General features: G+C 42.5%; 1 protein-coding gene across 1 annotated transcript; it reads left to right on the top strand.

Annotated features, from left to right (window-relative positions):
* Positions 1–1981: 1981 nt before the first annotated feature.
* DUXB (double homeobox B) lies at positions 1982–14222 on the top strand (the record flags this gene model as incomplete). The annotated part of the gene is made up of 5 exons (XM_081108309.1): positions 1982–2006; positions 4915–5069; positions 11176–11281; positions 11607–11749; positions 13647–14222. 5 exons carry the CDS (start codon positions 1982–1984, stop codon positions 14220–14222), a joined length of 1005 nt encoding a protein of 334 aa, XP_080964435.1.
* Between the last annotated feature and the right edge of the window lie 329 nt (positions 14223–14551).

Genomic DNA, 14551 nt, shown 5'->3' with positions numbered 1-14551 from the left:
TTGGTTATGCTTATATGCATGCATACAAGTCCTTTGGTTGATCTCTTACCCCCCTACCTCCTGTCCCCCAACCCTCCCCGGCCTTCCCGCTGCAGTTTGACAATCTGTTTGAGGCGCTCTGCCTCTGTATCTATTATTGTTCAAAAGTTTATAATGGTCTCTATTACCCTATTTTGAACTTCTTAATTTGAATATTAGAAATAAAATATGATTCATAGGAAAATCTACTTACATATCTTCCTGAAGCATCCAGACAGAGAGAGGCCTGAGATTTTAGAATATCAAGATTCAGCGGTATCTTGATCTTTATCAAGTCTAAGAATCAAAAGTGGAGCAGCGCCCAGTAGTGTGGTTCAGTGGTTGGGTGTCGAACCATGCACCAAGAGGTCACAGGTTTAATTCTCTCTCTTCTTTTTTTTTTTAAATATATTTTTATTGATTTTAGAGAAGGAGGAAGAGGGAGAGAGAGATAGAAACATCAATGATGAGAGAGAATCATTGATTGGCTGCTTCCTGCATGCTCCCCACTGGGGATCGAGCCTGCAACCTGGGCAAGTGCCCTTGACCAGAATAGAAATTGGGACCCTTCAGTCCACAGGCTGGCACTCTATCCACCAAGCCAAACCAGCTAGGGCTCCCTCTCTTCTTATAGAACCAACTCCAATACCAATATCTATATCATTTAATGTTCAATCAGAAACAGAATCAGGACTGTTCTGAATGCAAGTTGTATAGTGAAATTATACACGTGTGTGGGCACATAGATACACACACACACACATATGCATGCACACACACATACACATATATATGTGCACACACACACACATCAAGACATCCTATATAATAAAAGCCTAATCTGCTAAGTGTCCAGTTGTCCTGTCGGCCGTTCAACCTATCAAAGCTTAATATGCTAATGATATGCTTCTAGTTTATTTAAGGAATTGGCTTATACACTTGTGGGGCCTGGATAGGGGAGAATGAGATTTCTCGGGCGGGCCAGTGGAAGGGCAGGCTGACACTCTGGCAGGAAAGAAATCTGCTGTAAAGGGTGTGATTTCTTTTCCCTGGGGAACGAAGAAGCTTTGCTCCTAAGACTATCAATGATTGCATCGCCCAGATTATTGAGAATCAAATCCAACTGTTTCTATAATCCAACCAACCCACAAAATGCCTTTGCAGCAGCACCGAACCTGGGACCTTTCAGTCCGCAGGCCGACGCTCTATCCACTGAGCCAAACCGGTTTTGGCTCTTTTTTTCTTTTTTTTTTTTAATATATTTTATTGATTTTTTACAGAGAGGAAGGGAGAGAGATAGTTAGAAACATCAATGAAAGAGAAACATTGATCAGCTGCCTCCTGCACATCTCCTACTGGGGATATGCCCGCAACCCAGGTACATGCCCTTGACCAGAATCGAACCTGGGACCTTTCAGTCTGCAGGCCGACGCTCTATCCACTGAGCCAAACCGGTCTTGGCTAGTGAGTTTTCTTAATAACTGTGCAGTATAGACGAGCCAAGAAGACATGTAAGCCATCCCCTCAACGATGGAAAGAAATGTGTCAGTAAGAGCTGAGAAAACAGAAAAAATACAAAGAGAAGTCAGGATATCTATATACTATAAATAATATTGTCAAGCAAAAGGTAATTAAGAATCAAGAGTTCTAAAACATTATAGAGAAAAAATGTTTATATATGTATACATGTATAACTAGAGAGCATAGATTCTAAGTCATGTAAATTCTAAATCATATCTTGGGAAAATTTGATAGATGTAAAATTGCCTGGTAGAATCTGTACTGCCTCTTAACCTGATTGCTTCAAATTTCTTTCTAAATGTGTTACATAGTTAATTAAGGGATTAAGTAGGAGGGCATTTAAGAAAAGGGAGGGTCACGCTGGGTATTTATAAACCCTGGATCTTGGAGAGCTGCTCAGTTCCCCTCTCCTCTCTGTGGAATCCAGGTGCTTCTTCCCAAGATGGGTGTGACCAGCACTGCAGGTGGTAAGTTGCCATCTGCTTCTTGCTCTCTTCTTTGATAATGCCACATGCTTTGTGTTCTTTCCAGAGATTATTAAGGTTAAACTCAGTCACAATTAGAGAAATAGATTGTTGGAGTCTGGGGTGTTTTATGTTGATACATTATGTTAGGGGCAGAAATATGAATCATGCTCTGTTAACCATGATTGATCTGTGCTGGTTAGAGAAAGCACATTTTTCTTTTAACATCTTTTTATAGATTTCAGGAAGGAACAGAGAGGGAGAGAGCTAGAAACTTCAATGATGAGAAAGAATCATTGATGGGCTGCCTCTTGCATGGCCTCTGCTGGGGATCGAGCCGAAACACAGGCTTGTGCCCTGACAGGGAATCGAACCATGATCTCCTGGTTTATAAGTCAATGCTCAACCTCTGACCTGGCTGGATGAGAAATCACAGTCTAACCTGGCTGAGAGTTGTACTCCCTGGGACATGGGAGTTGACCTGGGAATGCGGTCCATTCTCCTTTTTCAAGAAATGCCTATCATCATGGAAAGATTAACAACCTCGTTGCCAAAACAATACACCCCACCCCCGCCCGAATTGCCTCTAATTTGTATCATTTTACCCATTCTTATTCCTTTTGCCTACTTCCCCATGCCCGAATACCCATTTTTATTCCTTTTGCATCCCATTCTTATTCCCTTTGCCTACTTTCCTATGTAATCTTTGTCTTTTTACCCAATATAAGCAGCTAGCTTATGGGGGGAGGGAGGTAAAGCAGATTTTCATGAACGACCTGCTACTCTCCCATACTGCTGGCATTATTGGAATAAGCACTCATATGTGATTCAATCCTGTCTCTGCTTAATTGGCTCAAGTAGTGACAGGCAACCTGGGCCCATTTGTTGTCCCTTTAAGATGTTATACAACAGGAAAAACCTTCTGGGCAACATACATAGCAAGAGACAGTCATGAGTCCCATCTGTGGATTGTCAAAAGTTTTAAAGTTGGCACTTTATTTTTTGTTAATCCTCACCAGAGGATATTTTTTCCATTGCTCTTCAGAGAGTATGGGAGAGAGGGAGGGAGGGAAAGAGACATCAATGTGAGAGAGACACATCGACTGGTTGCCTCCCGAACATGCCCCCATGGAGGCTGGGGATCAAACCTGCAGCCCAGATACGTGCTCTTGACCGGGAATTGAGCCTGAGACCCTTCAGTGTGTGGACCAATGCTCTAACCAGTTAGCAACACTGGCCAGGGCAAAGTTGGCACTTTATGTATTTTTGTATTTTAAATATATTTCTATTGATTTCAGAGAGGAAGGAAGAGGGAGAGATAGAAACATCAATGAGAAAGAATCATTGATCGGCACCTCCTGCACACCCTCTACTGGGGATTGAGCCTGCAACCCAGGCATGGGCCCTTGACCAGAATCGTTCAGGCCACAGGCCGACATTCTATCCACTGAGCCAAACGGCTAGGGTAAAGTTGGCACTTTAAATGAAGAAAAATATATATGGAATCCCTAAATATTTTATATGTAATTTCCCTAAAATTTATTTTTATCTCAAAGTAACAGTTTTTGTGTATTTTATTAATTCTATTAAGTTTTTTCATGTGTTACTTGTGTTATTTATTTCCATTAGTTTTTCTGGCTCCTATTGCTTGCTATTCTCTTTGCATGTAATTGTGTGGATTTTCAGTAACTTCTTCCTTTGGTAACTCAGACCATAGGCTGTCTTTTTTTTTTTACTACTGTATATATATACATATATATAGCCAAACTATATGTCTTCAATTTAGCATGACTATAACTCTATTCCTAAAGAAAAAATAGAGAATACTGTCAAACCTTAGCTCTTGAAAGTAGTCTCCCATCTCGAACAATTCAGTTATTGAAAATTCAGTTCTCTACGAAGTTGTTCACGAAAAAATGTCTCCACTTTCTAACAAAACTTCAATTCTGAATCTGACAACCCTTTCCTGTTGACATATCAGCATTACAAAAAGCATCTCCTAGGTCCAAACAAAGGAGAGAATGCAGGTCTGTTTACCCCTAACACTCCAGTTGTTTAAATCTCAGGAAATTGTGCTGTATATCTTCCTGGGTGTTTTTTTGTTTTGTTTTGCTATTGTTGCTAGTGAAATGGATCCTTAGCACAATTTTAAAACATGAAGAGGCCATCAAGTGCCATTGATGCTACTAAGGTTGTGAAAGTGCTCACAAAACAAAGATGACAGACAATTGAGGAAGTAGAAAAACTGTTGTTTTGGATAAACAAAAAGCAGTTGACAGCATTTCTGAGGCAATGATACGTGAAAAAGGGAAGATGCTGCACCCCTGGAACGAGTGCTGAAAGTGATTTAAGACTAGTAGGGATGGTTTAATAAATTTAAGAAAAGAAGTATTTGTTTATAGCAGGGTCCTCAAACTTTTTAAACAGGGGGCCAGTTCACTGTCCTTTAGACCGTTGGAGGGCCAGACTATAGTTTAAAAAAAAAACTATGAACAAATTCCTATACACACTGCACATATCTTATTTTGAAGTAAAAAAACAAAACGGGAACAAATACAATATTTGTATTTGCATGTGGCCCGTGGGCCGTAGTTTGAGGACCCCTGGTTTATAGGTTAAACAGGATATTAGACATACTTTATATAAGAAAGGTTAAATAGGGAATCATTTAGGGATCTAGAATGGATTAATTCAACTTACATGATTTCTAATGAGAAAGAATGATTTGGTTTTCGAACAAATTGCTTCTCAAATAGCCTTCCAGAATGAAGTAAGTTCCAGAACAGGGGTTCCACTGTAATCACTGGACCTACAAGCTTTCAACCTGAAATAAACATAAGACATATGCTCACACAGTTTTTAATACATAAGTACATCCTTCATATTTCTCTCCCCATTTTCTCTTCATCAGGCAAACTACAGAAAAGAACCTGGCAAGGCAATGCTATTTTCAACCAGAGTCAAAAGGATATCCTTCTGAAACAGTTTAAACAAAACCCCTACCTTAATAGAGCTACTAAGGAACAGTTGGCCAAGGAGATTGGCATTCCGGAAAAAAAGATTCTGGTAAGCACTAGCTTCCTAATTCATTATCTATCAGAGTCAAGGTGAAGAAAAAAGGTGGGCTCAGCACTGTCAGGCAAATCTCTTATGTCTGGTATGCTTCCCAGAAGGTTTTTCCTGTTATATAACTTTTAAAACAAAATAAAAGGCACAAGAACTCTGTTTATATCTTTTACCAATGGGGGAAACAATTCATTGACGGAAGAATATATTAACGTAGGTTCTCATAGGAGAGACTTAAAATCAATTTTAGCAAATATAATAAATTAGATCACTATGATAGCGATATGATATTAAATATTAGAATATATACTGCAGAATAATTATTATCTACTTATATAAAAACCATGGGTGGTGTTCCTCACATACAGATGAACAGCAACCAAGCGGAAGGAAGTCAGTCCTACAGGGGTTGTCTTGGCAACGGCTGCACCCACTCCCCAAGCTGTTTCCTGTAAGGGCGGAGTTTGAGGCAGGAACCAGTGTTTTCACTCTTAATGTGGTATACAGGGAGACATTAGAATAAGTTTAATCACTTTATCAGTCATTGTTTGCATCACTGTTGTTTTTATATCATGTTTTTGCCTCTCTTGTTGTTATATCCTTTTGTTACTGTTTACTTATTAATAAATTTATATATAATTTTCAATATTTTACTAATTTCCTTTCATCTCTCACATTTCTATTATAGAGAAAGGGCAAATAGCAATGTTAAAATATCTCTGCTAATTAATTTCCTTTTTAAAAAAATATATTTTATTGAGTTTTTACAGAGAGGAAGGGAGACAGATAGAGTTAGAAACATCAATAAGATGGAAACATCGATCAGCTGCCTCCTGCACACTCCCCACCGGGGATGTGCCCACAACCAAGGTACATGCCCTTGACCAGAATCGAACCCGGGACCCTTGAGTCCACAGGCTGATGCTCTATCCACTGAGCAAAACCGGTTAGGGCAATTAATTCCCTTTTAATGTGCATGAATTTTCTGCACTGGGCTACTAGTTATTACATAATTAGGAAACTGGGGCAAGAACTTATTTAACTCCCAATTTACAAACCAGGTTTTTCTTTTTTTAAATTAATATATATATATATATATATATATATATATATATATATATTTTATATATTTTTTTAAAATATATTTTATTGATTTTTTACAGAGAGGAAGGGAGAGAGATAGTTAGAAACATCAATGAGAGAGAAACATCGATCAGCTGCCTCCTGCGTATCTCCTACTGGGGATGTGCCCGCAACCCAGGTACATGCCCTTGACCGGAATCGAACCTGGGACCTTTCAGTCCGCAGGCCGACGCTCTATCCACCGAGCCAAACCGGTTTCAGCATATTGATTTTTTTACAGAGAGGAAGGGAGAGAGGTAGAGAGTTAGAAACATCGATGAGAGAGAAACATCGATCAGCTGCCTCCTGCACATCTCCCACCGGGGATGTGCCCGCAACCCAGGTACATGCCCTTGACCGGAATCGAACCTGGGACCTTTCAGTCCGCAGGCCGACGCTCTATCCACTGAGCCAAACCGGTTTCAGCAATATATTTTTTTATGTTTTTAAAAATATATTGTTATTGATTTCAGAGAGGAAGTGAGAGGGAGAGAGAAACATCAATGATGAGAATCATTGATTGGCTGCCTCCTGCATTCCCCCCATTGGGGGTGGAGCCCACAATCCGGGCATGTGCCCTTGACTGGAATTGAACCCAGGACCTTTTAGTATGCAGGCTGATGCTCTATCCACTGAGCCAAACCAGTTAGGGCTAAATTAGTATCTTAAATGTGATTCATAAACAGGAGTATATTAAGTAAAATCCCATATTGTGTTATTTTGAATAGAACTACTGATGTAAAACTGAAAATAAGTTGGATTTCTTCAGTCAGCAAGAAGATAGCTGTAAATAATACAATTATGCCAGATGAAACAGTATTTAAAACAATGAAGACGATTGAAATATGCTTTTGGAGCAGTGGTTCTCAACCTTCTGGCCCTTTAAATACAGTTCCTCATATTGTGACCTAACCATAAAATTATTTTCGTTGCTACTTCATAACTGTAATGTTGCTACTGTTATGAATCGTAATGTAAATATCTGATACGCAGGATGGTCTTAGGCGACCCCTATGAAAGGGTCATTTGACCACCAAAGGGGTCACAACCTACAGATTGACAACCTCTAAGGAAAATAATGAGTTCAGATTTAGTCATAAGGTTCTCAATCTGATGAGATTCTGGGAAAAAGAAATTTTACTCTTCATGCACTTGTTCTGGGTGTGGGACAGTTTACTCAAATCTCATCCTATGGCAATATCTGGTGATCATAGCTGAATGAGAGATATTGGGCCTATTTGAGCTGATGTGGAAGATGGCAAGTCCAGAAAACAAGGTAGGATGAGGTTGGCTCTGCCATAGTGTTCACTGATTTATTCATTAGTTTCCAGGTGCCACCTGTGCTTAAAACATATTTAAAAATGTTTTTAGTAATTAATTTAGAGAACAGATATAACCTTTTAGCATAACGCCTGGGTTTAAGAGTGGTTCCTTGGCTACTGGTTGTCATTAATAGTCTAACTTTTATCACAAATTATCTATATATATAAAAGCCTAATATGCTAAGTGTCCAACCATTCAACTGTTCGACCAGTCATTATGATGTGCACTGACCACCAGGGGGCAGACCCTCTGACTGGTAGATTAGCTTGTTGCTGGGGTGCGGCCAATCGGGACTGGGTGAGATGAGCCGGACATACCCTGAGCCCTTGCACAGTCCCTCCCCGGACCCGATCGATCGTGCACCACTGGGGTCCCTAGGCCTGGTCTGCACCCTCTCGCAATCCAGGACCTCTCAAAGGATGTCAGTTTCAGCCTGATTCCCACAGGCCAGGTTGAGGGACGCCCCCCCCCCCACCTGGTGCACAAATCCATGCACCGGGCCTCTAGTCTAATTATAAAAGTAAAACATTCAGCACTCTGACTCCAGTAATGAAGAAATGAGTAAAGGGGAGAAAACCAAGATGGCGGCATAGGTAAACACCTGAAATTGCTGCCTCGCACAACCACTTCAAAAATACAACTAAAAGACAAAACTGACATCATCCAGAACCACAGGAAGGCTGGCTGAGTGAAAATTCTACAACTAGAAGGAAAGAGAAAAGCACATTGAGGCTCAGAGGAGGTGCTGAAGTAAAGTGCAGATGTATGGAGGCTTGAGCGCGTGCGGAAAGGGGCTGGCAACGGAGGACGCCGGTGTCTTTTGCAATCGGGAGGGAGGCACAAGCTCCCAACAGCCCTGACTCCTGTTCCAGGCGAGTCTCTGGGGACCCAGACTCATATGGGGAGAAACTAGACTGTCTGGCAGCAGGTGGAACTCGAGGGCGGCTTTCTCTCAGAGATGCTTGCAGCGATTACCAGGACACTGAGATGAGGGACCTCTTAGGGCAGGACTGAGGATCAGCCATAGCTGTTTGCTCCGCCCTGTTGATTCCCTGAGACGCCGCCCCACCCAAGCTGTGCGCAGAGGCGTTTGCATATGAATGGGCTGGCTCTTTGAGGTCTAAAATTACCTAACAAACTGCAGCTGGGTCAGAAAGACTCAGAACATCCAAAAGAAGGCCCAAGGCCCCACAGCAGCTTGCATTGCTTCACAGCTGGGCCTCATCTGGGCACCTCCAAAACTCAAACAAGGAAGAGGAACCTGCAGATCTCTCCGTAGCTCCTGCTGGGTAGCCTCAGGCAGAGGCTAAATTAGCACCTCCTTAGAGATCCAAGAGCCTGAGTACCCAGTGGTCAGATTGGGACCATCCAGATTACAACTCCTAGGTCCATAAGGGACACACTCAGGGGGTAGACTCAGTGAGCACCAAAGCCCCACTGAAGCAAGTCTTGCCCCAGAAGGGTGTCTCCAGCACAGAAGTTCTCCCACTATAGACACAGCTGATTCTCACAGTCAATTGGCCTGGAGGTCAATTCCTCCCAGTGATACCTACAACAATCAAGGCTTAACTACAACAAGACTGTGCATACAGCCCACAAAGGGGTGCACCAAGAGTGTCCGCCTCAGGTAATTGAGGAGGCTGAGCCACTGGGTCCTATAGGACACCTAGCACAGAAAGCCACTCTATCAACACAGGGACGCATAAAAAATGCGGAGACAAAGAAACAGATCACACATGACAGAAATGGAGGAAAGCAAACTACTGGATATAACCACGGTTATAAGGTTTTTCAAGAATTTTCTAGAAACCACCGATAAATTTAGTGAGACCCTCGAGGATATGAAAAAGGACCAACTAGAAATTAAGCATACACTGACTGAAATAAAGAATAATATACAGAGATTCAACAGCAGACAAGAGGATCCCAAGAATCAAGTCAAAGATTTGAAATATGAAGAAGTAAAAAACACCCAACCGGAAAAGCAAAATGAAAAAAGAATCCAAAAATATGAAGACAGTGTAAGGAGCTTCTGGGACAACTTCAAGTGTCCCAATATTGAATTACAGAGGTGCCAGAAAAAGACAGAGAGCAAGATATTGAAAACCTATTTAAAGAAATAATGACAGAAAACTTCCCCTACCTGGTGAAAGAAATAGACTTTTAAGTCCAGGAAGCGCAGAGAACCCCAAACAAAAGGAATCCAAAGAGGACCACACCAAGACATATCATAATAAAAATGCCAAGAGCAAAAGACAAAGAGAAAATCTTAAAAGCAGCAAGAGAAAAAAAGTCAGTTACCTACAAGGGAGTTCCCATACAATTGTCAGCTGATTTCTCAACAGAAACTATGCAGGCCAGAAGGGAGTGACAAGAAATATTCAAAGTGATGAATAGCAGGAACCTACAACCAAGATTGCTTTATCCAGCAAAGCTATCATTCAGAATTGAAGGTCAGATAAAGAGCTTCACTGATAAGAAAAAGCTAAAGGAGTTCATCACCACCAAACCAGTATTATATGAAATGCTGAAAGATATTCTTTAAGAAGAGGAAGAAAAAGGTAAAGATAAAAATTATGAACAGTAAATACATATTTATCAACAAGTGAATCTAAAAATCAAGTGAATAAAAAATCTGATGAACAGAGTAAACTGGTGAATATAATAGAATCAGGGGCATAGAAAGGGAGTGGACTGACAATTCTCGGCGGGAAAGGCATGTGGGGGATGTGGGAAGAGACTGGGCAAAAATCGTACACCTATGGATGAGGACAGTGGGGGGAGGGGGTAAGGGCAGAGGGTGGGGTGAGAACTGGGTGGAGGGGAGCTATGGGGGGGGGGGAAAGAGGAACAATTGTAATAATCTGAACAATAAAGATTTATTTTTAAAAAAAGAACTGAGCAAAGAGTTCACCTTTTTAAAAGAATGTTTTTATTGATTTTAGAAAGAGAGAAAAGGGGAAGGGTTGATAGAGACATCATCCATTATCTGTCCCCTGCACTTCCCCTATTGGGGATTGAGCCTGCAACCTGGGCATGTGCCCTGATGAGCGACTTCTTGGTTCATGGGTTGATGCTCAACCATGGAGCCATACCAGCTGGGCAAGAGATCACTTTTTATGTTAGTGACAGTAGTTTCACAGTGAGGTGAACAGAGTCTCTAGGAGTCTCCTTACCTATTGCTGAGTATGGGATAAAATAAGTAAGAGGAAATGTGGACATGTGTTAGTCCAGCTCTTAACTATAGCTAATTCTATTCCCCAGTTAAATTATTTTCTAAGATCACATCCATATGTATTGAGTATTTCTTATGAAGAGATGATGGGGGCCAAGAAGACATTTAAACATTGAAGACCTGCTATAAGAGCAAGAGATCTGGGGAGAGAAATACTGATCTCCTTTGAGAGAACTAACAGTGTCTTTTAAATCAGGGAGATCTACTTTGGATACTATGAGGATGACCATAAAGGAAATGTTAATTTGAGTTGAGATTGTGTGCTGCCTGAATTGTATGCTAATAGTTACATCATTCCTAGGATAATACATCACCTTCTTCTTATGGTTATTATCCCAATGGCAGTTGATCAAATCATTTTAACTGCATTGATATTTGCAGTGACATGGATTGGGTTACATGAATTTCATGTCTTTTCCTACTTAGACTTGGTTTAAAAACCACAGAGCAAAACTGAGAACATTGGGAATTGAACCGTCCTCAGGAAAAGACCACACTCAGGAGCAGCACCAGCATCAGCCTTGGACTCAAGGTAAGAATCCAGAGATCCAAAGGAATTTCTTCAGTGGGTCCCATTGAGAGCAAAAACGATTCCGCATGTTGTGTTCAAATTCTCCACAAAATGTCCTTATCTTAGGACCTAGTTACAGCTTGTTCTAGGAACCCTAGAGTCAGAAATATAAGCATGGTCCGGCAGTTGGCTGGGACAGGCAAGTTCTCAGCAAGCAAATCTATGGGTCTTTTGGCCCTGCTCCTCTAAGCCTGGTGTCACCTCAGGGGGATTCAGAGAGAGTAAGTATAGTCAACATGGTCTTCTCAAACTTGAGTTTCCAGATCAAATGTGAAAACTGTCCTAGAAGCTGCCAGAAAAGGTCAGACATCCATCACAAGTTCTCAATCAAACATCCTAGTTCAAGGCTTTGACAGAAACCAATTACCTAATACTGCAACCGGGAAAATGTTGGCTGAACAAACAGGCATTCAGGAATCAAGAATTCAAGTAAGTTCTATGTCTGTGGCACTAAATACCTCCTATGATATTGCCCCTCAAAGACTGCTGGAAAAGGGTTGCCTTATCTTGAGTTATCAGTCATCAAGGGACAAAGATAATGGATGGAAAGACCTGGCACTGTAAGTCAGATTCCTACAAAAGGAAGCATTTTTGCATCATATTGTCAGTGGTGTGTCCATTTAAAATCACCAGCAATCTGGCTGACATGGCTCAGTGGTTGAGCATCAACCAAAAATCAGAAGGTCACAGTTCAATTCCCAGTCAGGGCACATGCCCGGGATGCAGGCTCAATCTCCAGTGTGGGGTGTGCAAGAGGCAGCTGATCAATGATTCTCTCTTATCATTAGTGTTTCTCTCCCTCTTCCTTCCTGTCTGAAACCAATAAAAATATGTTTCAAATAATTTTTAAAAATAAGATCAGCAAAAATGTGGGAAAATGTTGTAATTAAAGGGAGGATTCTAGAGCATATACCTTTTTAGCCAGTTTCAAATCATCTGTTGCTGAGTGTGCTATGACCTTAATTTATGTGTGTTTGTGTATATACACATGCATATGCATACACACATACACATACTGAACACATTTCACGTATGTGTGTGTGTGTGTGAATATATATCCTATCTAATAATAGAGAAACATGGTAATTAATCGTAACTTCGCTACCCTTCCCATTGGCTAATCAGCAAGATATGCAAATTAACTGTCAGCCAAGATGGCGGCCAGCAGCCAGGCAGCTGAAGCAAACATGAGGCTTGCTTGCTCCAGTGATGGAGGAAGCCAAGGTTCCCCGCATGCACGGCCCAGCTCTGAGCTCCGGATGCAACAATGTTGCAATTGTAGAAGCTAAACAAGCTCCAGATACCTGCTTTCAGTGGGCAGCGGGCTCAGAGTTTAGCACGCCAGTGATGGCAACAGAGTTTCAATTATAGAATCTAAACAAACCCAGATACCTGCTTTCAGCCAGCAATGGCCTCAGAGCTGGAGCTGGCTCTCAGCTCCAGTGACAGCTATAGAAAGTAAATAAATCCCAGAAGAAGAAAAAAAAAAGGCTGGGAGCTTTAGTCACCCGCCAGCCTGAAAACGGCCCTCAACCCCTCACCCAGACTTGCCAGGCACCCCAGTGGGGACCCGCACCCTGAAGGGGGTGTGACCAGCTGCAAACAGCCATCAGCCCGTCATCCAGGCTGGCCAGGCACCCAAGCGGGACCCCCACCCTGATCCTGGACACCCTTCAGGGCAAACCAGCCGGCCCCCTCCCGTTCACCAGGCCTCAATCCTATACAGTAAAAGGGTAATATGCAAACTGACCCTAACAGCAGAAAGACTGGGAATGACTGTTCACTGTGACACACACTCACCACCAGGGGGCAGATGATCAACGTAGGAGCTGCCCTCTGGTGGTCAGTGTGCTCTCACAGGGGGGAGCTCTGCTCAGCCACAAGCCAGGCTGACGGCTGCCAGTACAGCAGTGGTGGTGAGAGCCTCTCCTGCCTCCTCAGCAGCGCTAAGGATGTCTGACTGCAGCTTAGGTCTGCTCCCCACTGGCAAGTGGACATCCCCCGAGGGCTGCTGGGCTGCCAGAGGGATGTCTGATTGCCATCTTAGGCCCAATCCCCTGGGGAGCAGGCCTAAGCCAGCAAGTGGTCACCCCCGAGGGGTCCGAGACTGCGAAAGGGCACAGGCCTGGCTGAGGGACCCCCTACCCCCGAGTGCAAATTTTTGTGCACTGGGCCTCTAGTATATATATATATATATATATACACACACATATATATTCATCCTGATATTAGGGCCTATGTTAATATTGCCTTTGCTTTATACAGTTTGAGAAGCGGTGCCAGAATTGCTTAACTTATGTCCATGTCTCCCCTTCTCCTTCCATACATGTGGTTTCAGAACCAAAGATCTCCTCACCCAGGGCAGAGCAGAAGTAAGCCTGTGAATTCCTTGGTAGAGGACCCAAATGGGACACGAGATCTGATACTTCAGCAGCACCAAATCAACCTGCCCTTGCTCTCATGCGGGTCTCATTTTCCTTCCTCCAATGTTTTCAGCAATAACCAAACATCTCTACCTGCACTACTCCCATCCCATGTGTCCTCTGTCCCTTCTGTGAGCCAAGGACCAATTGTCATGATGGTGCAGCCCATGCAGGCTGGGCAGGGAGGAGAGAACTCTCCCTCTACGTGGACACTTATAAATTACCTGCCAATACTGCTGACTCCAGGAGGGGGCCTCTCCAATGCTCACAATCCTTTCTGGCTCCAAAACCAAGAAAAATGCCAGAATCACGAAGAACAGACTGCCACAGGAACACTACAGTTGAAGGACTATTCTCAGCCTCATCCTGACCACAAAAAACACCAATTACAGGATCTGGATCAGATGGACATATCTTACATTGGGAAATGGTGGGATGAGTGGTGCCAGGCTTTGATTGCAGAATGGGACCCTCGGTAAGGGACACACTGAGCCACACAACACACAGCTCAGCTGGAGACCCATCTTATTCCCTCGGCTAATTGCACCAACAATATTTAGAAACCTCAAGCCTTTTTTTACTTTACTTTTTTGTTATTCCTCACCCAAGGATATTTTTCCATTGATTTTTAGAGACAGTGGAAGGGAGAGGAAGAGACAGAGAAAGACACATCGATTGGTTGCCTCCCATACACACCCCAACCAGGGCTGGGGATTGAGCCTGCAATCAAGGTATAAAGTACCAGCCCTTGACCGGTATTAAACCTGGGACCCTTCACTCCAAGGGCAGACATTTTATCCACTGAGTC

This window comes from Myotis nattereri (genome assembly GCF_964212035.1).
Source record: "Myotis nattereri genome assembly, chromosome: 15".
In the NCBI taxonomy this organism is placed as follows: domain Eukaryota; kingdom Metazoa; phylum Chordata; class Mammalia; order Chiroptera; family Vespertilionidae; genus Myotis; species Myotis nattereri.
This window is presented reverse-complemented; position numbering and strand designations above follow the sequence as displayed.